The sequence below is a fragment of the Protomyctophum bolini genome (assembly GCF_963924005.1).
Source record: "Protomyctophum bolini genome assembly, chromosome: 13".
Classification (NCBI taxonomy): Eukaryota; Metazoa; Chordata; class Actinopteri; order Myctophiformes; family Myctophidae; genus Protomyctophum; species Protomyctophum bolini.
Genome location: NC_137874.1, coordinates 37,471,379 through 37,498,213, shown reverse-complemented (window position 1 = coordinate 37,498,213; position 26,835 = coordinate 37,471,379). Strand labels below are relative to the sequence as shown.

The following is a 26,835-nucleotide window of genomic DNA, read 5'->3' as shown; positions in this document are numbered from 1 at the left end:
CAAAGTGCAATCGGCCAGGTCAGTTAAGCCTTTATACTATTTTACCCACAGGGAGCAAGGATTTAAAATGTAACACCAACATTCACTGGATGCTTCACAAAATATATCAAGCAAAAAAAACAACAACTGTGTAATGCTTAATTCAGGTGTTCCGAGTGGCACACACCAAAAATAGCTTCTGTAGAGCTCTGTAGAGCTTGCCATTCTTTGTGCACAAGGACACAGTTTAAATCACCCACGACCCGCCGGGCAGCGCCCAGGAAACCAAAGTCTTTGGGTTCAGGGGAGAGTATGGTTGCAAAGCTGAAACAAAGGAATTGACGGAAGGGCACCACCAAAAATTAAAATGTTGGTTGTAAGGTTGTTCTCTTTCCAGATTCAAATACATTAAAAGTCTGTTGCACACAGTCCACTCATATTCAAGACACAGCATTGGTATCAATGTTTATTTGAGACAGCAGAACCAAAGGAACAAGTGGGATTTGTAAAAGTTATGACAATAACAGTTTAAAAGATCTGCTGCTCCTTCCACACTCAAATGAGCTGTGCGCTTCATTACGTCTTCTATACAACAGACATTCTCTCAGTGTAATACATTTTGTTGCTCATGTGTTAGATGCAAAATAAAGTAGTTAATACATGAAAAAAGATATGCAACCTCTAAATAAAGAGCCAAATACAGCAAAGTTTGAGATATTAAATATCTCCAAAACTTTGCCTTTACTTTGACTGAAGTAAATTATTTACTTCAGTCTTTGGCCAATTTTTGTACATGGGGTATTTGTTTTTCCAAATAGACTTGTTCACTGAAAATCATTCTTTTAAAGAGTGGAGTCAAACAAAAACACTAATACAGAACCAGTGAGAAACCAAGCAACAAAAAGATGACAAGATCCTGTTCTAACCACTTAAACCCTATACATTTCATTGACCGGGGTCCCACAGGGGCCCATCCTTGGCACACTCATTTGATCCTCTGGACCAAATCTTTGTGAAAACGGCTGATATGGAAACTCACAATGTGTCTATTACACCTATTTTGACCAAGTGACAGGACACAAGGGTTCAAGTGGTTATATTTTGATAACACCAGTGGGCCAGGGCCAAATAGCACCTGAAGCAAGAAAAGCACACATGGTGGGCAGTTGTCCAATTAGAGAGGACCACTGATGGTCTCATCAACATTGACGCAATTGTAATTGTAACAACAGTTTTGATATGACTCAAAAACATAGAAAGAAAAGTAAAAAATAAAAATGCAGGGTTGCAACACATTTAACATTCTGAAAATGTAACAGTTCCCAGACCTACATTTTCAGACAATACAGAATAGAGGAGGGGGGTGCGCTAGGGTTGGACAACATGAGGTTTTATTTTGTGTCCTCATGTCTAGTTTTGGAATGACACATTTGTGCAGCTTTTCTACACATCATCTCTTAACATATCAACACAAATTATATGTTGTCATGTGCTGTGTTAAAAAATTATCTTTCCCTCCACAGTGTAGAAAGGTCCAAGCAAAACAGTAAAAACATCTCTCAAATATTAGAACCGGATGAGATGAGCTTGATAAAACCAGACAGACATTACAGAAGGTCATCAAAATGTACATGTTGAGGGGAAAAGTCAATATTCTTTAAATACCTGAAATGCATTCCAAGGATGGTACCAAACTGGTATTCTGGTACCAACCTGGTATTCTGGTATTAAAATGCATAAAACAAAAGAAAAACAAACGCACACAAACACACACATACTCACACACGCACGCGCACACACACACACACAGGTTGGTACCAGAATAAAAATCTAATCTGTACAAAAATCTGTCAAAAAAAATACCCCTCCCAAATAAAACATGGCACCTGTTGAGGTATCACAGAACCTTATACATGGATGAGTTGGGACATGGGCATATGACATACATCATTTGGTAGCTTAATAGTTCCTACAAATCGAATGTCACGCTGAGAGGTACAAATCAAAACCAAATTTGAGAAAAATAAAACACAAATAAATACATATTCAAGCTAATTGTTTTTTTTACATATCAGAAACTGTCTATGGGACTGTTGTCCCAACTCTTTCAAGCGTAATGTTCTGGAGTACCCATCTGGGACTGGGTTCAATTCTCTCTGAATTCAGTCGGTCCACAAGGATTTACTTTAAGCATTCAAAAACTGAAGGGAAGAGAAAAAAACCCGACTCAGAACTCATTCATAAGAAATGCTCATGTCACCTTCTGTCTGGAATTGAATGAAGCCACGTGAATCGACCCCCAGCCCCCTTCCATCGCCATGGTTACATGCCCCATCCGCCGTTCATGCTGCGGCTGTTGCCATAGTAACTGCTGTTCATTCCGCCCTGGTTACCTAACAAGAAGGAGGAATAGATACATCAGGATCTCTAAGTAATAAACAAAAGCAAAAAATAGAATATGTATGTATGTAGCATCTATATTATTTTCCCAATATCTTTGAGAGCAAGTGTTCGGGGAAACACTACAACATTAAAGGTGGTGTACTGGTAATTCTTATTTTTATGTGTCAACAAGTCTCTAGACTCGCGTTGCCAGACTGTTGCCTACAGTCTGGAGCAACGGAAGCTCTATCACGAGGAGCCTCCTCCTCACTTCCGTTTCGTCTTTACAGTCGGTGTAGGTGTAGTTCCAGACTCTATAGTATTCGGAGAATAATTGTCTGGCTACGCGAGAATATCGTCTCTCCAACTCTTTAACTTTTTTTTTTCCTGGTTGGATTCCAATTTCATCCCTTCAGGAGAAATAATTTATACAGGATAAACAATTGAAATTGGAAATGGTGAAGATCAAATCAAAGCTAATAATCCTGATTGATGAAATTGGTGATCCACCTGAAAATGTATATTCTGTTCACTAAAGAGCTAGAAAGACAGGGAGAGCCCTGGCTGTTACTAAACAAACACATGTTTTGTTTGAACCCCACTTAAAGCACCTTTAAGCATCTTTGAAAAACAAGCTCTATTCAGAGGGGTTGGCCCAGACCATTTCACATGTCGGTGGCAGAACGAGAGTTTACTGCTGAGAGAAAAAGTAATTAAAACCTATAATTGTAATTTGATGATTTTCCAATACTGCTTTTTTATTTCTTTTTTCAGCTTTATCTATTTAATAATTAATTCCGTTTGGAAATGGTGAAGATCAAATCAAAGCTAATAATCCTGATTGATGAAATTGGTGATCCACCTGAAAATGTATATTCTGTTCACTAAAGAGCCCTGGCTGTTACTAAACAAACACATGTTTTGTTTGAACCCCACTTAAAGCACCTTTAAGCATCTTTGAAAAACAAGCTCTATTCAGAGGGGTTGGCCCAGACCATTTCACATGTCGGTGGCAGAACGAGAGTTTACTGCTGAGAGAAAAAGTAATTAAAACCTATAATTGTAATTTGATGATTTTCCAATACTGCTTTTTTATTTCTTTTTTCAGCTTTATCTATTTAATAATTAATTCCGTTTTTTGTAGATGCAGTTCTATGCCTTCTGTAAAGCACTTTGAATGGCCATCACAAACGTATACTTCTATTAGTATACAAATAAACTTGCCATGCAAGGATAACATTTTATGCCTTACATTACACCACCAATAGTGTGTGAGAGAGAGATCAGGGAGTTGGTGCTTACTGTAATCATTGTAGCCCCCCATGCCAGAATTGTTGTTGTAGCTTCCAGAGTAGCCTCCTCCCATTCCCTGGTTACCATAGGATGACTGGTTACCTAGAAGACGAATAACATTACAATTTTGCTTATTTAGCAGACTCTCTTATCCAGAGCAATACAAGATAATCACATACATACAATGCAAACAGTATAATGCCATCAATTAATTACAATTCCAGGTAAACTATGAAACTGGTAAATCTAAATGACATCCTCAACATTTGTGGTCTAGACAAAAAAACAAGCCTAAGAAACAAACATGAGAACAAGGATCAGGCCTTTAATCTATGGAGGTGGAGTGCCTTTGGTTGCCTTGTAGGCCAGTGATGATCCAAGCGTTTAGTTTTCATGCAGTGTATGGAGTAGTGAATGGAGTGATGTTCTGTGACTTGTCGTACGGAGCTGCATGGGATAAATAAATAATTCTTCTACTACACAGCAGCAGCTATTATAGCCTAGAAAGCAGTGGTTCCCAAACTTTTTCATGTGAAGGACCGCCAAATTGACTAGTAATGAGCCCCCATTAGAAAATATATGCCAGGCAGGGACCCCCATAAGACCCCCATTTATGACGGAGCTGTCATCGTTTTCTGATGAATTGATTAGTGCTTTTTCTGGTTTTATCCTCATAGCAGTTTTTGTATTGACCTGCACCTTCGTTTGAACTGTGAATTCTGTGAATAAAATGTTCACGCAATCAATCGTGAGCTGAATATTGTCCATAGCAGAGTAGAGTTACGCTTGTCGGAAAAGCTCAGAAGCTGAGCTGTGTTCACCGTGATGTAAAGAGATTGTGAAATTGCACCATCTAGTGGCTAGCTATGGTTTGGAAGGTTTTACTTTTAGTTGACTAACAATGTATTTTTGGCTGCATGCCGAAAATAGCCAATCTACAAGTTAACCCATTCCGACCTGAGATCAGATTCATACGAGGTTCCCACTGGACACACACTGGTCTGATTAACCCATTCTGACCTGAGATCAGATTCTAAAAATGTCAGTCGTTCTTCGATTTTTCAAAAAATAGCAGACCTACAAGCTCGTAGCGCGCCACTCGGTGGCGCGCTATGAGCTTGTAGATCTGCTATTTTTCAATAGCTAAAGCACAACATGACGCTAACACCAAAATGGGTTCCCGTTCAGAATGGGTTAAGTCCCGCTGCGATGTGGTGTGTTTGACTCATTTATCTGCTTGCTGAGGGTTTCAATATTTTCAACTCATGTGTGCGGAAGCATTTTCGACTGGGAAGAAAACACTTTGGTAACAGGGTCAGGGTGCCTTTATTAGAAGAGTGGTCTAAAGAGAGAAGTCACACCGATGTGGGAAGACACCACTGAGCACTGACTATGTGTGTGTGAATATCCCTGTGTGGACTATTGGATCTTCACAAAACCCTTGAAGAAGAATGTGGTCGGAAATACAATGTGATATTTGTTGTGCATGTGCACAGCAAGAAAGTTACAAAAGAAGAAATATTTGACATTTATAACACACACACCCAAACTGTTCATTGGGCACTGTGGCACTAAAATATTACATACTTCCAAGTGACACATGAAGAACTGAAGACACTGAAGAAGACCTTACAGGTCGAAACGTTGGTTACTATTAATACATTTCCAGCATCGTGGCTATTTGTGTGCGGCTTTTTCTATGTTTATCGCCTTATAAACATAGAAATGTATCGGTGTGCTGTGCGCCCTTCTCATGTTTGTCTAGCCGTTTCTTATATTTGTCATCATCCACTGTGATTGTGAGTTATTGCATTTTTTGCTGTTTTCAAAATAAGAATTTAAGTTATTTGTCAGGCTCATCTTTCTTGAGACCTACCCATCATTTGACCACCATAGCCACTGTTACTGCCCCCTGCTGTTGAGTTGAGGAACAGCTCCACATAACGATGCTCTGTGGAAGACAAGAAGACACCCACTTATGCATTCTGAATGTAGGGACGATTGGATAAAGGTTGGATTGAAGTTTCCCCGATAACTTTTAATATATCTGCAACCCTGAATATATACATTCTTTTTTATATTAATCCCTTTTGTATCATATAAGACAATATTTGTTTACAGCATCAACCATTTTTTTGAATAATTTCTGGGGTTGCAAAGAGACTCACGCATGTTGGCCTTGTCTTTGGACATTGCCGCCACGGCGTCTTCATGTGTGGCAAACTCCACATCTGCCTCCCCGGTCACCCTGCCATCGTGTCCCACCTCGATGTGCACACGCACAGGGTTCAGAGGAGAGAAGAACTGCATGAAGAGCACATCACACACAGTGCTGTTAATTAAAGGACAAACACATGCAACACAACTTGAACTGAGGGTTCAAGGATATTTTATTATCCGACATGTGTGTGAATGTATATACAGTATGTTGAGTGTTCACGTTGCTCACGTTGAATATGTCCGTCTCGGAAGCTCGGTAGGGCAGTCCTCTCATGTGGACACAGTGTCCTGTTGTACTCTGAAAGCTAGAACCACTGTCACTATAGCGATCTGAGCCACCTCCTAGAGCAAGAGAGTGGGAAGAGGAAGGTTATTTACATAAACAAGAACTGCAACAGACAAGTGGCCCGGAGTGAAGTGATGTCTTCTTGCTGAAGGAGTTTCGTCTGTGACTTTTTTTCTTTCTTTCTTACAGGGCAATTTCTAGAGACCTTGCCAAAGCGGTCCAACTGCTCCTCACCTCCGTACCCACCCCTCCTCATCCTGTCGTGGGAACCTCCTCGGCTCATGCCGTTGTAACCTCCCCCTCTGCCTCCTCCCCCCGGCCTGTCGTAGGGTCCTGGCCGCTGCATGCCTCCCATGGCTTTACGAGGAGGCTCATAGTGGGTCCGCACCTCTGCCCGGCTCGACTTAAAGATCTCAATGTACCTACAGACACATAACACGTGAAGTATTTATATAAAACTGTATATAACCACGTGCCTCCTCCAATACACGCTTCTTTTTCACCTGACAACGAGGAGTTTCACTGGGAGGTCACACCGCTTAACAGGCGCCCCAAAACATCAGGAGTTTCTCATTCTAAAATATTGCGTAGCCAGACGAATTGGTTATCTCAGTGCCTACCAATACAATTCGTAATTTCAAAGTAGGGGCATTTAACATCTGAGAAATTCTCTGCTGACAAGCCTACTGCTTTGAAACCAAAACCTGATACCGTCCCAATATGAAGTAGAGCATCTTTGTATGACAAATACAGTATTGGTTTGCAATGCAAAATTGTTTCCATCCAGTTCCAAGTCATTTCATTTAGAGGTAACCACCAGACCAAATAGAAGGAGGAAAAAAGGGGGGAAAAGGCATTGGTTAAGTAGGAGAATATCTCCAAAACGGCTGGCAAATGAACTACTAGTTCTACAAAGGACACAGTCCTCTGCTGGCTTCCCATCTATGAACACTGCCAAATGTGTTCATTGGCGAGACAGCTGCTGGGAACTGACCCCAGGTCTCTGTGGTGGTGGGTTAGTGTTTTCCCATTATACACCTCCGAAACCATACTTTATATCTATATATAATCTATATAGTGAGTTTATTTTTATGCCAGCACGTGCTGTTGTTTTTAAAATCTGGTTTACTGTATAAAGCTGTTTTTTTTAAAAGCAATGTAGGCCAAAATGACTATGGAAATTATCGGATATGGGCTACAAGTTCAGTATTGTGCATCTAATCTTTCTGCACTGGTCAGTCACCTGTGTCCAATCCGTTCCTTATGCTTCTTTAGGGCCCTCTCAGCGATGTCTTGGTTTGCGAATTGGACAAAGGCCTCTCCTGTACTACGACCCTGGTAGTCCATGGGCAACGTGATGCCATTGGGAACAATCTCCAATCCTTTACAACAAGGTATAGATTAAATTGGTAAGCCATTTCCAGATCACAGCAACAAACAATAAATACATGAAATTACATTACAACTACAATAATATATAGTGCTGCACAAAACAACCATTATTATATGTTTATTATACATTTACTCAGCTGGTATTATATGGGATCAAAATATTTAAATTAAATATAGCATCATTTGACAGCCTAGTTAATGTCACAAATATGACAGTGGAGCATTCCATGCTAGAAGGCTTTCTTACCTTTATTTGTAGTCGTTACATCTCCACCAAAGAGCTCCAGGTGTTATTTTGTGCAAAAGTGCATTATTGGCTATTTCCCCCAATATAAGCCCTCAATGGGGGTTGGGTTTTTGTGCTAATTTGCTATTTTCCATCGAAATAAGTAGTAAATTGTGTCGCTTGGTAATACTATTTACATTATGAAGAGAGGATATATACAAAAATAAAAGCGAATTAGCACACCCCAATGCCCCATTCAATTAAATTAAATTAAATTAAATTAAATTCATTGAGGGCTTATATTAGGGGAAATAGCCAATAATGCGCTTTTGCACAAAATAACACCTGGACCTCTTTGGTGGGGACGTAACAACTACACGTCTTTTAACACTGAGGATATTGCTGTGTACAGGGGAGAGAGAGAGAGAAGGAAGAGGTAGTGTTCATTACCAGAGAAGAACTGAACAATTTCTTCCTTGCTGCAGCCAAAGGGGAGACCTCGCAGTCGGACCAGGCCCTCCCCCTCAGGCTCTGAACAACCTGGGCCAGTGTGCTTCAAAACCCAGTCCATCTCCACACTGTTGGATTTAAACACTGACACACACACACACACACACACACACACACACACACACACACACACACACACACACACACACACACACACACACACACACACACACTTTAAAATGTGGCTCCATCATATTGATAAAATGTGTCATAGTGTCATAGTTAGTTGATGCGAGAGTGAGGTCTAGCCAACACCAACTCGGTGTCATGATTAAGTGATTTATCTTGTGATGTGTAAACACATTTATTTCAATTCAAATCTCTTTATTCTTATCATTATTTCCTCCCATGCCCTGTATTTCTCTTTAAGTGTTCCTTCATTGTCTCATACATGAAAGGACGAAGGACCACCTTACACATTGTTATTCATGTTTCCCTTACCTTCTACATATCTGTGTCCCAGGGTCTCTCTGTCTTTCTTAACAGCCCGTTTCAGGTCCTCTTCAGTCTCCATCTCGACAAAGGCCTCTCCACTGGGTCGGCCCTCTCGGGTGTAGGTGAAGTGGATGCTGCTACCATCATCAGCCACTTTACAGTCTGGAACGAGGCAAATCAAGTCAATTTGGAAAAAAATGCAATAATCCATCCAGTGTCATGATTTAGCTTTTTTTCTTTTTTTTCTATAATTTTTATCCCACAATTTTGCAACCCATTTTTTTCCACCCAGTGTCAATGCAATCTTGGGCGCTACACTTCCTCTGCCAACCTGGGGGGGCAGCGGACTGACCTCATGCTTCCTTCAATGCATGAGTAGTCCAAGCTGCTTCTTTTCACCTGACAGGGGAGAGATTCCCCGGCCGGACGTAACGCATGGAATGAACACGTTATTCCGACCAGTTCCTTTCTCCTCCATCAGGCGCCCCTGGATGGCCAGGGGGATGTATGTTTTTTGTGAGGGTACCCACCCTAGGGGACACAGGGAGAACATGTGAGGGTACCCACCCTAGGGGACATGGGGAGAACATGCAGACTCCACACAGAAAGGCCTTTTCGCCAACCCCACCTCGGGTATGCTACTATGGGCACAATGACGCAGAGGAGAGAACACGCCCCCAGCGGGAATCAAACCCAGGACCTTCTAGCTGTGAGGTGACAGCACTACTGACTGTGCCACCTGGCCCCCATGATTTAGCATTTATGACCTCCTACCACACCCACCCCCACACAGAATAATTAGCAATAGGCCTGAGAGTATCATCAATGCACGCTCACCAGATCGTATTCTTATCTAGGCAGTTAGAAGTCCAGCGTCTGATGACCAGAGGTCTGATATTGTTACAGACACCCAGTGAACTAGTGTTAGTACGCATATTACAGGCTGACACTCACACATACATATGTGTTTATATAATTCTGGAAAGTCTGTGGATACCACTGCAGTTGTTGGCCACTTTTCCTTGTGTAATTAGCTGAATTTTTAACCTACAGTACCTAGACATTTTTCAAATCCATTACTCTCTCTGTCCAATAATTGTACAGATGCATTGATTGCATTCATCTTACCAGAGAAGAATCTTGAAACCTCTTCCAGGGAGCAGGACCATGGCAGACCCCGTATCCTTACCACATAGCCCTCATCAGCCATCCTCAATCTGCTGCCCTGAAATTAGACAGATCCAATAGTTAGAGGTTAAATCGGCTAAAGACAGCAGCGATCCCCCTGACAGGTTGTTATACTTAAGACAAAATAGACCCCGTTGCCTAGTTCTGTCATTAGACTGACACCCCGTGACCCTACAGAAAACCCTACACAACGACAACGCATGTCGGACCAACACATTGTCGGGACTCGGGAGCGACAGGTGATTTCCGCATTTTGGACCTTTGGTGTGTCAGATTTGCGTCTGCATTCCGAAAATAATTATTCTCAACAGCTTCAGTTAATTAAAAGACACAAATTGCCTGGGGTATCCGTCACTCTAGTACAGCTGGCAGCTTACTTGTGACCAAACGAAGATTATATCAGTATGTTGGTGTTTGTTGGAGGCGAGTGGTGACAATTTAACAACATTAACCACATGGCATTAACCATCATAACATCCCTGCGATGTGAGAGTGCAGTCTAGTCTAGCCCCATACCAACTCAGGACAATCCACACTCTCCTATCAGAGTCTTGAGCTCTACAGTGACCATCTATTCTGGGGGGAATTCCATTTGTCAAAAATAGCAGTCAGACTCACTCAACGCAACTTGCAAGCGTGTTCACCCATTTTCTCCAAAAATATGTGTAAAAAAGAAAAAGGAGGTGTCCCCTGGTGGAAAAAGTACAGGCCCATGGGAATTGCAGTCAACTAAGTACATGGGTTTTGAAAACGTTGCTCACCATCTGCTGAAAAATCTACTACTCTGAAGACCCTGTCACTCACTGCCCTGTGGCTGGTGGGCCAAAGTAACAGCCATAACTAACTACTACTATCATGGTTGCTAGCGGTTTTGAGACCCAACTGGGTTGTGATGGCTTGATGTGCAACACACACACACACACACACACACACACACCTTTCTGTGATATTTTAACAACTTCCAAAGGAGAAAATCTAAATATTCTTTCTCATACTACTGCCACACGGTCAGAGGGCATGATGCACAGGTATCACTATTTTTGTTTTGTCCCTGTCCTGCTCACATTTATAACCAATGTAACCATGCATACTAAGGCTTCACGTTCTAACTACTACAGTATGGCGCCCCCTATTGAAAATAAATACATATTTACTTGGTTTGTTCAAAGTGAAAATATTTGGAATTATAGGCTTTCCCCCCTCCCATCTCAAATTGTGTGTCTTATTCTTTGATATTAGGGACTGTAAATTAGATTTTCACATAATAAATTAATAACACGTAAGCATTGGTTAGCCATCTTGCTAACGCCAGAAAACAAATCGATCGAGAGTATCATTTTGTAAAATGTTTTAATAATATGCCGAAATTGCTGTTTTGCCAATTTTCATGTTGTTTTTTTTGTAAATATAAACAGTTTGTATGTTTAATCCTACTAACGGTTAGCCTTGTGGAATGAATGGGTTAGCGAAGAGCTAACGACTGGGGCACAAATGCCCTAATTTCAAACGAACAATCAGCCCCCAACGTACGAACCCACACATGTTTTATGCAGCATTTAGAGTAAGCGGACATTTATATTCCATAAATCAACTTTTAGTACAAAGCAGCATGGTGCTGCCTGGTCGGCACCACAGTCACAAAGATACAAGCACAGGCCTCACAGACAGACCAATACAGCAACATTTACATTACACAATTTACATGATGTTTATGAACTTGTTTCTGGCTGCCATTTGTTAACGCTAAATGAAACAACGTGCATGTAATAACAGAGACACGTATACGACAGTAAAATAGGTTTACCTTGGTCAGAAATTAAATGTTTTTCGGCGTGGCGGTTGTCCCGTTTTTCCTCTACAACCACACTGCGCATGTGCCACCTCCGAATACTAGGCCGCCGGGTGACTACATCCGTTCCAAAGATCGTAGAGAAAGCAGATGATAACCTCTGGTAAACACAACTGTTGTTGTAGAGTTAATTCACCAATGTATGTTGGTAAAGGTGTAGTAACACATCTCACAAAGACTGAAATTCAATTTCAGTTTCCCTAGGCTTAAGCGAATCTGTGACAGCTGCTGAAAATTGGGGTACCATTAATAAACTATATGCAGGCAAAATGTACCAAATTTAATTATGACAAATGTTTAGTCTTCTATACTATCCACAGGAAACAAGGATTTTAAATGTACCACCAACAGTTGGTCAATAGATGCTTTACAAAATATATCAAGCACAGTTTGGCATTCTTTGTGTGCAACTGCGCAAGAAGGGAAAAGTTTAAATCAGACTTAACTGTAAGGTTGTTCCCTTTCCAGATTAAAATACATTACAAGTCGGTTGCACACAGTTCACTCATACTCAAGACATTGCATACACAGCATTGGTATCAATGTTTATTTAAGACAGCAGAACCAAAGGAACAAGTGGGATTTGTAAAAGTTATGACCATAACGGTTTAAAAGATCTGCTACTCCTTCCACTCGAAAATGAGCTGTGCGCTTCATTACGTCTTCTATACAACAGACATTCTCTCAAGTGTAATACATTGTGTTAGATGCAAAGTAATTAATACATGAAAAAAGATATGCGACCTCTAAATAAAAAGGGCCAAATACAGGACATTTTCTGAGATATTTACTTCAGTCTGGCCAATTTTAGTACATTTTGTTGTTCCAAATGGACTCTTCACTGAAAATCACATCCTTTTAAAGAGCCGAGTCACAAACAAAAACACTAATAAGTTTTAACCACAGGGGCCCATGCTTGTCCCACTAATTTGTTCCTCTGGACCAAATCTCTTTGCTGAAATCAGCCGATATGGAAACTCACAATGTGTCTATTACACTTATTTTGACCAGAATAGGGATACAAGGGTCAGAGCAGTTATATTTTGAGAACAACAGTGGGCCTGGGCCAAAAAGCACCTGAAGCAAGAAAAGCAGACACATGGTGGGCAGTTGTCCAAAAAGAATCTCCGAAATATTAGAACTGGTTGAGATGAGCTTGATAAAACCAGACAGACATTACAGAAGGTCATCAAAATGTACATGTTGAGGGGAAACTAAATATTCTTTAAATACCTGAAATGCGTTCCAAGGATGGTACCAAACTGGTATTCTGGTACCAACCTGGTATTCTGGTATTTAAATGCATAAAAAAGGGGGGAAAGAAAAACAAACGCACACACAGGTTGGTACCAGAATAAAAATCTAATCTGTACAAAAATCTGTCTAAACAAAAAATACCCCTCCCAAATGAAACATGGCACCTGTTGAGGTATCACAGAACCTTATACATGGATGAGTTGGGACATGGGCATATGACATACATAATTTGGTAGCTTAATAGTTCCTACAAAAATCGAATGTCACGCTGAGAGGTACAAATCAAAACCAAATCTTTACTTGAAAAAGAGAAAAATAAAACAAATAAATACATATTTAAGCTAATTGAGTTTTTTTTTTTTAACATATCAGAAAGTGTCTATTGGACTGTTGTCCCAACTCTTTCAAATGTAATGTTCTGGAGTACCCATCTGGGACTGGGTTCAATTCTCTGAATTCAGTCGGTCCACAAGGATTTACTTTAAGCATTCAAAAACTGAAGGAAGAAAAAAAAACAAAAAACGACTCAGAACTCATTCATAAGAAATGCTCATGTCACCTTCTGTCACACAACAAGGTGTACGGAAATTGAATGAAGCCACGTGAATCGACCCCCAGCCCCCTTCCATCGCCATGGTTACATGCCCCATCCGCCGTTCATGCTGCGGCTGTTGCCATAGTAACTGCTGTTCATTCCGCCCTGGTTACCTAACAAGAAGGAGGAATAGATACATCAGGATCTCTAAGTAAGTAAAAAAATGTAAATAAAATAGTAATAGAAAATGCATTTATGTAGCTATATTATTTTCCCAATATTTTTGAGAGCCAGTATATGGTGTATATAAAGTGTTCGGGGAAACACTACAACGTTAAAGGTGGTGTAATAATTCTTATTTTTATACGTGTTAAATGGCTAGACACGCTTATAGCAATCATTCCTCGTCTCTCTAGTCTCGCGTTGCCTCTTGCAATTTTCAAATGCTTCCGTGATACAGTCTGGATCAACGGAAGGTCTATCACCTACAGGTCTAACACCTACAGTCAGTGTAGGTGTAGTTCCAGACTCTATTATGGCATTCGGAGATTGTGGGGCTACGCTTTAGTGAACAATACAAAAAAAAATTCTGGTTGGATTCCGATTTCATCCCTTCAGGAGAGAGAATTTATACAGGATAAACAATTGAAATTGGAAGTGTTGAAGATCAAATCAAAGCTAATAATCCTGATTGGTGAAATTGGTGATCCACCTGTAAATGTATTTTCTGTTTACTAAATAGCTAGAGAGACTCCTGTTACTAAACAAACACTTATGTATGAGAACTTTCAAACAAAGCAAAAACATTATTTTGTTTTAACCCCCAAAATATCACTCACAGCAACTTTAAGCATCTTTGAAAAACAAGCTCTATTCAGAGGGGTTAGCCCAGTAAATGACTGGGACCAGAAGCATAATATGATACCTCTGATGAATATGAGTTTACTGCCGATAGTGTGAGAATAAATAAAATAAACCAATAATTGCAATTTGATGATTTTCCAATACTGCTTTTATCCATTTAATAATTCAGTTCTTTGTAGATGCAGTTTTATGCCTTCTGTAAAGCACTTTGAATGGCCATCACAAAATGTATACTTCTATTAGTATACAAATAAACTAATAAGCTATGCCAGGATAACAGGACAAGACATTTTATGTGAGAGAGAGATCAGGGAGTTGGTGCTTACTGTAATCATTGTAGCCCCCCATGCCTGAATTATTGTTGTAGCTTCCAGAGTAGCCTCCTCCCATTCCCTGGTTACCATAGGACGACTGGTTACCTCCTAGGAGATAGAGAACATTACAATTTAGCTTATTTAGCAGACGCTCTTATCCAGAGCAATACGAGATAATCACATACATACAATGCAAACAGTATAATGCCATCAAGAAACTACAATTCCAGGTAAACTATGAAACTGGTCAATTCTCAACATTTGTGGAAAAAAACAAGCCTAAGAAACAAACATGAGAACAAGGATCAGGCCTTTAATCTATGGAAGTGGAGTGCCTTTGGTTGCCTTGTAGGCCCGTCAGTGTTTTATTCCACTTTTGGTAACGGGGTGCTTTTATTAGAAGAGTGTTCTAAGGAGAGAAGTCAGCGATGTGAGAAGACACCACTGACTTGACTATATGCATCCCTGTGGACTCTATCCATATCGGATCTTCACAAATACCCTTGAAGAAAAATGTGGTCGGAAATACAATGTGATATTTGTTGTGCATGATGTGCACAGCAAGAAAGTTACCAAAAGAATAAATATTTGACATTTATAAATAGTAACACATAACACACCCAAACTGTTCATTGGGCACTGTGGCACTAAAATATTACATACTTCCGAGTGACGCATGTTTCTTATATTTGTCATCATCCACTGTGATTGTGAGTTATTGCATTCTTTGCCGTTTTTAAAGTAAGAAGTTGTCAGGCTCATCTTTCTAGAGACCTACCCATCATTTGGCCCCCATAGCCACCGTTACTGCCCCCTGCTGTTGAGTTGAGGAACAGCTCCACATAACGATGCTCTGTGGAAGAAGAAGATGCATTCTGAATGTAGGGGCGATTTGATCAATGTTGGATTAAAGTTTCCCGATACCTTTTAAATATCTGCAACCCTGAATATATACATTATTTTTGATATTCATCCATTTTGTATCCTATACAAAAAGACGTATTTCAATCAAAACGACAATATTTGTTTCCAGCATCAACAACTTTTTGAATAATTAGTATATTTCTGGGGTTGCAAAGAGACTCACGCATGTTGGCCTTGTCTTTGGACATCGCCGCCACGGCGTCTTCATGTGTGGCAAACTCCACATCTGCCTCCCCGGTCACCCTGCCATCGTGTCCCACCTCGATGTGCACACGCACAGGGTTCAGAGGAGAGAAGAACTGCATGAAGAGCACATCACACACACAGTGCTGTTAATTAAAGGAAAAATACGTGCAACACAACTTGAACTGAGGGTTCAAGGATATTTTATTATCCGACATGTGTGTGAATGTATATACAGTATGTTGAGTGTTCACGTTGCTCACGTTGAATATGTCCGTCTCGGAAGCTCGGTAGGGCAGTCCTCTCATGTGGACACAGTGTCCTGTTGTACTCTGAAAGCTAGAACCACTGTCACTATAGCGATCTGAGCCACCTCCTAGAGCAAGAGAGTGGGAAGAGGAAGGTTATTTACATAAACAAGAACTGCAACAGACAAGTGGCCCGGAGTGAAGTGATGTCTTCTTGCTGAAGGAGAGTTTCGCCTGTGACTCTTTTTTCTCTCCCTTTTTACAGGGCAATTTCTAGAGACCTTGCCAAAGCGGTCCAACTGCTCCTCACCTCCGTACCCACCCCTCCTCATCCTGTCGTGGGAACCTCCTCGGCTCATGCCGTTGTAACCTCCCCCTCTGCCTCCTCCCCCCGGCCTGTCGTAGGGTCCTGGCCGCTGCATGCCTCCCATGGCTTTACGAGGAGGCTCATAGTGGGTCCGCACCTCTGCCCGGCTCGACTTAAAGATCTCAATGTACCTACAGGCACATAACACGTGAAGTATTTATATAAAACTGTATATATTTATGATATCGTCAACATTCACCATGTACTGCAGTCACAGTCACTGCCACTATTGGCCTGGAGAGGGTGTACTCAACCACGTGCCTCCTCCAATACACAAGAGAACGCTTCTTTTTCACCTGACGAGGAGTTTCACTGGGAGGTCACACCGCTTAACAGGCGCCCCAAAACACGAATTGGAGAGTGACTACCAATACATTTGGTGACACGTAAATTCAATGTAGGGGTTTTTTTAACACCAGAGAAATTCTCTGCTGACAAGCCTACTGCTTTGAAACTAAAACCTGACACCGTCCCAATATGGACAGCATCTTTGTATAACAAATACAGTATTGGTTTGCAATGAAAAATTGTTTCCATCCAGTTCAAGTAATTTAATTTAGAGGTAACCACCAGACCAAAAAGAGCAGGGAAAAAGGCATTGGTTAAGTAGGAGGATATCTCCAATACAGCTGGGAAATGAACTTCTAGTTCTACAAAGGACACAGTCCTCTACTGGCTTTCCATCTGTGAACACTGCCAAATGCCAAATTGCAGTGCTCTGTCAAGCAGAGACAGCTGCTGGGAACTGACCCCAGGTCTCTGTGGTGGTGGGTTAGTGTTTTCCCATTATACCCCTACGAAACTATACTTTATATCTACATATAATCTATATAGTGAGTTTATTTTTATGCCAGCATGTGCCGTTATTTTTTAAATATGGTTTACTGTATAAAGCTGTTTTTTTAAAAGCAATGTAGGCCAAAATGACTATGGAAATGATCGGATATGGGCCACAAGTTCAGTATTGTGCATCTAATCTTTCTGCGCGAAAGATTAAATTAATTCCATCATTTCCACAGTCACTGCCTGGTCAGTTACCTGTGTCCAATCCGTTCCTTATGCTTCTTTAGGGCCCTCTCAGCGATTTCTTGGTTTGCGAATTGGACAAAAGCCTCTCCTGTACTCTCCTGGTAGTCCATGGGCAACGTGATGCCATTGGGAACAATCTCCAATCCTTTACAACAAACAGACAGGTATAGATTAAATTGATAAGCCATTTCCAGATCACAGCAACAAACTAAACGTACATAAAATTACAATATATAGTGCGGCACAAAGAAATGATATGTTCAGAAAAATTGCATTTACTCAGCCTGTATTACATGGGATCAAAATATTTATATATACACAATACACACACGTATATATTTATAGCATTAGTTGCTATTATTACTGTGTACAGGGGAGAGAGAGAAGGAAGAGGTAGTGTTCATTACCAGAGAAGAACTGAACAATTTCCTCCTTGCTGCAGCCAAAGGGGAGACCTCGCAGTCGGACCAGGCCCTCCCCCTCAGGCTCTGAACAACCTGGGCCAGTGTGCTTCAAAACCCAGTCCATCTCCACACTGTTGGATTTAAACACTGACACACACACACAGTATAACAGTTGTGATATATGTACCCAATGTAGTTATTATTTTATTAGTCGAGAATTATTTCCATAAATGCAACGTTTTATACAAAACAGCCTGTCAGTACTCAGTCACACACGCGCACACACACACACACACACACAATAACAGATTAAATGTTGGCTCCGTCATATTGATAAAATATTTTGTCATGATTAAGTGATTTATCTTGTGAATGAAATGCATACTACATACACCATTCTCAACCCAGTCCAAAACAAACCCTCTCTTATCATGCAATGTGTTGTTTCTGTGCCCCTTCCTTCACACCCAGTTGCATACTCTATTTCTAGAATGAGATGCATTTGTGTCTTTTTAATTTTTATTATTATTAGTAGACAATGATTTCCGCAAGTTAAATGTTTTATATAAAACAGCCTAAGTCAATACTCAGTCACGTCATGTGTTAATTGACCAGTACCTACCTGTCCTTTGTCTAGGTCAGGAGCATGCATATGCATTTATTTTGATATTTAAATGGTCTGCCAACACTATCAGTCTTTTGTCCAGGAACAGCAGAATATTTATTTCAATTCAAATTGCTTTATTCTTATAATTATTTCCTCCCATGCCCTGTAGTGTTCTGTTCCTTCATTGTCTCATACATGAAAGGATGAAAGACCACCTTACACATTGTTATTCATGTTTCCCTTACCTTCTACATATCTGTGTCCCAGGGTCTCTCTGTCTTTCTTAACAGCCCGTTTCAGGTCCTCTTCAGTCTCCATCTCGACAAAGGCCTCTCCACTGGGTCGGCCCTCTCGGGTGTAGGTGAAGTGGATGCTGCTACCATCATCAGCCAGTTTACAGTCTGGACAGAGGCAAATCAAGTCAATTTGGTTTATATAGCATATTTAATGAAAGGTTCTTCACCCCAAAAAGATATACAAACCAAAACAATGCAATAATCCATCCACAGAGTCATGATTTAGCATTTATGACACCCACAACCACACATAGGAATTAACAATAGGCCTGAGAGAGTATCCCATAGTGAGTTGGTGACTAAATGCACCCTCACCAGATCGTATTCTTATCTAGGCCAGCGTCTGATGACCAGAGGTCTGATTGTGTTACAGACAGCCAGTGAACTAGTGTTAGTACACATAATATGTCATATAACAGGCTGACACTCATACACGTACATAACATATGTGTTTATATAATTCTGAAGTCTGTTACGTGGATACCACTGCAGTTGTTGGCCACTTTTCCTTGTATAATTGGCAGAATTTTTAATCCATGCATTACCATCTCTATCCAATAATTACTTATGAGTTATGACGCATTGATTGCATTCATCTTACCAGAGAAGAATCTTGAAATCTCTTCCAGGGAGCAGGACCATGGCAGACCCCGTATCCTTACCACATAGCCCTCATCAGCCATCCTCAATCTGCTGCCCTGAAATTATTAGACAGATCCAATAGTTAGAGGCTAAATCAGCTAAAGACAGCAGCGATAATAATAATTAATAATTATTCTTATAATAATAATTCTTTAGGTAATAAAAAGACACAAATTGCCAGGGGTTCGTTTCCGTCACTAGTACCACTACTCTAGTCCAGCCGGCAGATTACTTGTGACCAGACGAAGATTATATCAGATCAGTAGGTTGGTGTTGGCGAGTGGGGACAATGTAATGACATTAACCACATGAATCATAGCATCCCTGCGATGCGAGAGTGCACTGCAGTCTAGCCCCATACCAACTCGGGACAATCCACACTCTCCTATCAGAGTCTTGAGCTCTACAGTGACCATCTATTCTAGGCGGGGCAATTACAAACAGTAATTTGTCAAAAATAGCAGTCAGGTAGACATACGTGTTCACCCATTTTCTGCACAAAAAAAAAAAGATGGAGGTGTCCCCTGGTGGAAAAGGTACAGGCCCCTGGGAATTGCAGTCAACTAAGTACATTTACACAATCTAAATATGCTTTCTCATACTACTGCCACACGGTCAGAGGGCATCATTATTTTTTGTTTGTCCCTGTCCTGCTCACATTAACCATGCATAGAGACCATTAGGCTTCATGTTTTAACTACTACAGTATGGCGCCCCCTATTGCAAATAAATACATAATTTACTGGCTTTGTTCAAGGTGAAAATATTTGGAATATAGGCTTTTCCCCCCTCCCATCTCAAATTGTGTGTCTTATTCTTTGATTGTAGAGACTGTAAATTTGATAACACGTAAGCATTGATTAGCTATCTTGCTAACGCCTGAAAACAAGTCGATCGAGAGTACAAATTTAAATGTTTTAATAATATGCCGAAATTCTTGTTTCGCATACTTTCATGAGTCCGATTAACAACATGGGGGTTTGGAGTAAATCGAAACTGATTGTATGTTTAATCCTACTACCGGTTAGCCTGGTGGAATGAATGGGTTAGCGAAGAGCTAACGACTGGGGCAGGGGCACGGAGGCCCTAATCAAACGAACAATAACAATCAGCCCCCAAAGTACGAACAACAAATGTTTTATGCAACATTTGGAGTAAAAAGGAAGCGTGTATTATAATCTATAAATCAACTTTTAGCACAAAGCAGCATGCTGCTGCCTGGTCGGCACCACACAAAGACACACGCACAGGCCTCACACACAGACCAATACAGCAACATTTACATTACACAATGTACATGATGTTTATAAACTTGTTTCTGGGTGCTATTTGTTAACGATACATTAAATACAACGTGCATGTAATAACAGAGACGCGTATACGACAATAAAATAGGTTTACCTTGGTCAGAAATTAAATGTTTTTCGGCGTGGCGGTTGTCCCGTTTTCCTCGTCGAGACGTCTACAACCACACTGCGCATGTACCACCTCCGAATACGGCAGATACTAGGCCGCCGTAGGACTACTTCCGGTCCGTAGCCTTGAACCAAAGATCGTACAGAAAGCAGAGATAACCTACCGGTTGCCTTGCCTGCGTGTGAGTGGACGGGTGGAGCCCTCTAAAAGGTGGAGCCACACTTTTAAAGCCTATTCATAGTCTGGTTTTTCGGTGGTGAGCAGGTTCTCAAATTTATTCCAAGATCTTACAAGATCTGTGTTCTTAAAATGTTAAAATAATAATAATAAAAAGAATCATGTAGACCATTTAACACTCTGGGTTTAACTAAGGCACACACGTACATACTTTTGAGCTGTAAATAGGTATAATTTATCAAACAAACTACAAATAACTTCTGAAAAGTTTTATTGTTGAAAATGGAGAACGTATATACCGTAAATAAGTATTAGTGCTTTTTCTGTTTTATGATTCCTCTTAGCAGATTTTGTATTGAACTGTACTTTCGTTGAACTGTTACTGTACCCATCCTAAAAATTGTTAATACAATTTTCAATCAATCAATCATGCGAAGTCAACCATTTTAATACGACCCATAACAGAACAAAGAGGGGTTATCTTCGTCCAGAGCATCTTGGTCCAACGAACACCGGCCCCACCCCCTTAGGAAGTGGACGCTCTTTAGGCGCGGACTTCGATTTTGTGCTTCAGTTACTTACTTACTTTGGAACCCGCGCATCTGCTGCTTGTCTGTACTAATACTCTCTAATCTGAGGCAGCTGCTCTCTGTTTGCTAGTACACAATGGCAACCCCGCCGAAAAGAATATGTCCCAGTCCTAGTTTTGACAACAGCTTCGAGAAAAGAGCAAAGAAGATATCAATTGAAGGAAATATAGGTGAGTGCAGACTGCTTGGTAATTTAAAACAGATTTATATTATTTCTCAGTCATATTGGTGCCGATTCTGCCGAATGAAGTAATCTTGCATCATGTACTTAATATGCCGTTTAAATGCTTTTCAACGACGTACTCTGGTCCAATGTATTCGTGTTAATGTTAATGGCCGCTAAAATAAATAGTGGTGTGAAATTAATCTACATGTTTTACAGGACAATAACAAATATCCCGCCGCGAGTCTCATGCATGGCGCCAAATTCCGTGTTCTTTCAAGTCTTTAATGGAATATTATATGCATCATAAATATATATGCACTAATTATCATTCCTTAACACTATGTATTTTATCAATGTTGACATTTGTATACCTACGATGTCAACATCATGTAACAATACATCTACGAGAGACAGTCTTGATCTAAGGCTAATAATACACAAACAATGTGACATTTAAAGTTGTTACTAACTTTCTGCAGTGGAGTGGTTTGACATAGGCCTATTATAATCTACTATTTCTATGTAGCCTTAGCTTAGTTTCACTTCAGTGTGCAGCTGCATTAATTAACTTCTTCGCAGAGAGGATGATGTGATGATCAGTCTACTAATGCAGAGAAGACCACAGTATTCGAGTTGGCTAGGTCAGGTGTATTAACAACATGTCTGTAGGCTACACAAGTTGTCTTGTCTGTCCTGTGTGTGTGTGTGTGTGTGTGTGTGTGTGTGTGTGTGTCTAACTGTCTGTGTGCACTTTCAGCTGCTGGCAAGTCAACGTTTGTGCGTCTCCTTGAGAAAACGTCAGATGATTGGGAGGTGATCCCTGAGCCCATCGGCAAGTGGTGCAACGTTCAGAATAATGGTGACATCTATGAGGTACAATAATAATGATCAAACTGATTACAGTGTACAGCAAACGCATGGCAAATGAGCATTGGGAGGGGGACCGGTGAACGTGAGTAATGTGAGAAGAGGTTCATGTTGTTGTTTTTCTGCAGGAGTTGAGCTCCTCCCAGAAGAGTGGAGGGAACCTGCTTCAGATGCTGTATGACAAACCCAGTCGCTGGTCTTACACCTTCCAGGTCTGTCCCAGTTCCTTCAATGACAGTTATCTGTGATGACACTAATACATATTTGGGTATTGTTCCATTATCAAAGTTATAATTCAGTGATGTAAATGAATTTTCAATGTAATGGGTCCTGGGACCCAGGGGTGGTATTTTAGATGGCTCCCAGGGACATTTTATTATGAGTCCTACTTCAACAACAACTTTAGAGTACAGTACTGAGTACAGTATTGCATCCCATGACCCTGGAGGCTGACATGATTGTGTCCTTTCTCAATGTAGTGAGTCTAAGGATGCAGGCTATTTGTATCACTGATTATTAGTGACCATGAATTGGTTTGCATTGGAAGCACATCAGTTTAACTTGGTGACTATAGCATTTCGATGCATCATGTGCAATGCATTATGACACATATGTACAACGAGTGTCGAGGCAGGTACAGAAATGCAATGCAATACTAAGTGCACATGTAGAATTTTGACTATGCATGCTTGTCACTGCTTTCTTGTCATGAACAAAAAATAATTTACAAATCACTCTTGTTTAAAGTTTGCAAGCATTGCTCACCATATCTTGAAAGTTGACACCTCAGAAGAGTGTCTCTGCCCGGGCTCTGGACAGGGCCCCTGCACAGAGTTCACATAATGGAGCTGGCCTGTTCTGACATCACACCACTCCAGTCACTATATATAGGAATAAAGGGACGCAGAGAGACGGATACAGAAATCTCCATATATGATCATAAAAGGGACACAGACAGATTGGTGGAACGGGTACTCTGACATGGGTACAACGGGCATTGCATAGCCGGGTGGGGCATGGCTCTCCAACTTCCATTGTAACCGACTCTGTGCCGGGCACCGGTCTAGTATATCCTAATGCCATATAAAACTTTTTGTTATAAACTTGACTGTGCTGCACTGCACAGTAGCCTCAATAGATTGGAATGCTCCACCATAGATATAAAAAAATCAGAACGGTCTGAAGTGAGTGGTGCAACAGTGCCCCCTGTTGGTACTCTAAACATGGGGACATAAGCCAAATTCCAGTACCAAAAATCTTGGCCACTCGCACCTGATCACTCCAGCATGGTGGTGTTACGGGGAAATTGGTGACCTGCTGAAATGTGTGTATACAATCACATAATGTCAGTTTCCGAATGTAAATCAATGCCGAGTTCAATAGTGGTATTCAGGCCACAAGTCCACAAGATTTTGGCAGGTCACCAATTTCACCATAACACTGCCATGCTGGAGTGATTGAGTGTGTGAGCGAGTGGTCAAGATTTTGGGTATTGGGATTTGGCTATAGCAGGGACATATGGAGTGGTTGCACCACTCAAAAAATAGATTTCTCATAGGCCGCTGCAGTTCGTTGGAGCCATGTGTGTTGAAGGAGGGGTGGAACATTTTACAGTGGGGGAGGAAGTACACCGGAAGTTTGGAAGGCACATTACCTCACGTTGCCACTCAAGTGATTACTGGCCAATCACAGCGCATCTTTTCTGGGACCTGAACATGCGCTTTGTGACGCACACTCGCGCTTCCACTGAGCTTCGCAAGGAAGTTTTGCCCTCCCTTGAGCACATACGCTCCAGAGCCGGAAAGGGCGTCTAACTTCTATGTGCTCTACTACATGCACACACGATAAGACGGAACACTGCACAAAGGATCTTGTTTTGTTAGCAACATATAGTACAGTGACATGACATTATAATTCTCCATCACACTTCGGAAGACATTAACCAAAGTAAACGTGCTGTTCTCTCTCTCCCACAGAGCTATGCTTGTTTGAGTCGTGTCCGTTCTCAAATGCAGCCACCTTCAGCCAAACTGCAGCAGGCTGAGCACCCGGTCCAGTTCTACGAACGCTCTGTCTACAGTGACCGGTAAGGAGCGAATGGAGCTTGTAAACCGGCTACATTCTGCGATACAATGCACAACCTAGAATCAACTGGGCATTACTTTATTGACCCTCCATTTTCTTTCCCTTCCATGCACATTTTTATTATTGCTCTTTCTGTGACCACTGATGCCATCTATTTCTGTCTCGTATTCCCACAAGGTATGTTTTTGCCTCTAATCTCTTTGAGTCGGGCGACCTGAACGAGACTGAGTGGTCCATCTACCAGGACTGGCACGGCTGGCTGCTGTCACAGTTTGAGTCCCAGATTGAGTTGGACGCTATGATCTACCTCCGAGTTGACCCTCAGGTACGGTAGTTGTTTGGGAGTTTGGTCTGGAATTGGGAAAACCTTGACTGCTCAATACATTTCTCTCTTCACACTTATTAACCCATTCTGACCGGGCACCCATTTTGGTGTTAGCATCATGTTATGCTTTATCTATTGAAAAATAGCAGATCTACAAGCTCATAGCGCGCCACCGAGTGGCGCGCTACGAGCTTGTAGGTCTGCTATTTTAGAAAAATCGAAGAGCGACTGACATTTTTAGAATCTGATCTCAGGTCAGAATGGGGTTCATCAGACCAGTGTGTGTCCAGTGGAAACCTCGTATGAATCTGATCTCGGGTCAGAATGGGTTAATCCAGTTATCCATTAGTTTCAATGGTGGTTGATTTTCCCCCCTCATGTTTGCAGAGATGTATGCAGCGGTTGCAGATGCGAGGCAGAGAGGAGGAGCAGGGAATCCCTCTGGAGTACCTAGAACAGTTGCACTATAAACACGAGTGCTGGCTCTACCACAGAAGCACAAAGTGAGTCCTCGGGCCATATCCTATATGTGTACAAAATGAATATTTCTAGACTAGGGTCATTGTTGGAAAATAATAAATAAATGCATAGTGTCTAAACTATCTTGTGTGTCTTAGGCTTGACTTCAGCTACTTGCACGACCTACCCATCTTGGTGTTGGACGTCAACGATGACTTTAAGAATGACCGCATAAAACAAGAAGCCGCCATCGAAAAGGTCAGACAGCGATGTCGCTGCGTAAACGAGTTAAAATCATTGACTAGTTAAAAAAATCTATAATCGCCTGTTTTCATAATGAGCTGAATTTTATATTAAATCTCAAAACTAGATTATTTTGTAGTAATAATGGAAATGTCAATTTACATTTAACTTTAAATGACGAGGGATCATGCAGGTTTATAGAAGTTATGTTAAAGGATATGATATAACATGTTCTCCCTTTTGTTGTTGCAGGTCACAGAGTTTCTGAGCACATTGTAGCATTTAACCGACCAATCACCACTGGCCTCTGACTGATGACGTCCCAAAGACCTCATTAATACTGCCTTTATGGCGGCATCGCCCTCCCAGCACCACACTCCAACCAAGGGACCAAACTGGTTCACAAAATCGGTTGCAGAAAGCGTTGTGATTTTAATGAGACAAAAGTTAGTGTTTGGGATCCATTTTGACAATGTAGACAGTATAATGTCTGAAGTCACGAGTCCTTTTTTTTTATTTTGATACATTTCGATTTTTTCCCCCCTTTTCTTTTAAAGTAAAGGGTCAGTCAGATGTGAGTGGAATTTACATGTGTTTGTATATATTTGTTTTTATTTTTGTACAGTTGAATTTTGTACAGAATGGCTTTGACTGTACTGCAGTGTATGTAAATGCAATGGATCTAATTGGTGTTTGTTTTTTCATAGACATAAAAGCTTGATTTATACTTGATTAATTTGCCTCTTACTTAATATCTATAGTACAAGCTCACAGTGCCTTGTGAAGCGCCTATTTTCTGCAAATGACAACCATATAAATTAAGCATTAATCTGCATTAAATGGTATTTGAAACTAAAAGAAAAACATGCAAAAAAAAGGAAGAGACTAAGGCATTATAGTAAATCCACCTACATCATGTGGCAACAGTGCCTTCATCAGTCAAGTCATGAAGGCATTGTTGCTGCAATGCATAGGTGGATTTTCTTTTTAAATTCTTGCTATGCATTAGCCAGACTTGTGTCTTGGTCTTATCCCTTTTTGCGTAACTTAATTATTATTATTTTAAACTTAAAAAAA

General features: G+C 40.9%; 3 protein-coding genes across 5 annotated transcripts; 1 reads left to right on the top strand and 2 right to left on the bottom strand.

The window, feature by feature from the left end:
• Positions 1-481: 481 nt before the first annotated feature.
• LOC308326627 (heterogeneous nuclear ribonucleoprotein H2-like) lies at positions 482-11,997 on the bottom strand. Of its 2 annotated transcripts, none has more exons than XM_080779593.1 (11): positions 11,716-11,997; positions 9,852-9,948; positions 8,730-8,885; positions 8,229-8,372; positions 7,404-7,542; positions 6,395-6,582; positions 6,104-6,216; positions 5,823-5,958; positions 5,531-5,605; positions 3,664-3,756; positions 482-2,372 (listed from the first exon to the last, which is right to left on the bottom strand). In XM_080779593.1, exons 2-11 carry the CDS (start codon positions 9,931-9,933, stop codon positions 2,302-2,304), a joined length of 1,197 nt encoding a protein of 398 aa, XP_080635719.1. In that variant the 5' UTR covers positions 9,934-9,948; positions 11,716-11,997; the 3' UTR covers positions 482-2,301. The 2 variants fall into 2 exon arrangements, with proteins under 2 accessions (XP_080635719.1, XP_080635720.1); XM_080779594.1 differs by having other exon boundaries at positions 6,407-6,582.
• A 215-nt stretch (positions 11,998-12,212) lies between these two features.
• LOC308327350 (heterogeneous nuclear ribonucleoprotein H2-like) lies at positions 12,213-20,954 on the bottom strand. 2 transcript variants are annotated; one of them, XM_080780721.1, is made up of 11 exons: positions 20,832-20,954; positions 19,390-19,486; positions 18,738-18,893; positions 17,889-18,032; positions 17,491-17,626; positions 16,408-16,583; positions 16,101-16,213; positions 15,818-15,953; positions 15,509-15,583; positions 14,743-14,838; positions 12,213-13,725 (listed from the first exon to the last, which is right to left on the bottom strand). In XM_080780721.1, exons 2-11 carry the CDS (start codon positions 19,469-19,471, stop codon positions 13,655-13,657), a joined length of 1,185 nt encoding a protein of 394 aa, XP_080636847.1. In that variant the 5' UTR covers positions 19,472-19,486; positions 20,832-20,954; the 3' UTR covers positions 12,213-13,654. The 2 variants fall into 2 exon arrangements, with proteins under 2 accessions (XP_080636847.1, XP_080636846.1); XM_080780720.1 differs by having other exon boundaries at positions 12,214-13,725; positions 16,396-16,583.
• Positions 20,955-20,985: 31 nt separating this feature from the next.
• On the top strand, positions 20,986-26,680 carry LOC308327349 (deoxycytidine kinase 2). The gene is made up of 9 exons (XM_080780719.1): positions 20,986-21,027; positions 21,684-21,783; positions 22,537-22,652; positions 22,775-22,858; positions 24,623-24,732; positions 24,909-25,056; positions 25,444-25,559; positions 25,674-25,773; positions 26,011-26,680. Exons 2-9 carry the CDS (start codon positions 21,690-21,692, stop codon positions 26,035-26,037), a joined length of 795 nt encoding a protein of 264 aa, XP_080636845.1. The 5' UTR covers positions 20,986-21,027; positions 21,684-21,689; the 3' UTR covers positions 26,038-26,680.
• Positions 26,681-26,835: the final 155 nt, after the last annotated feature.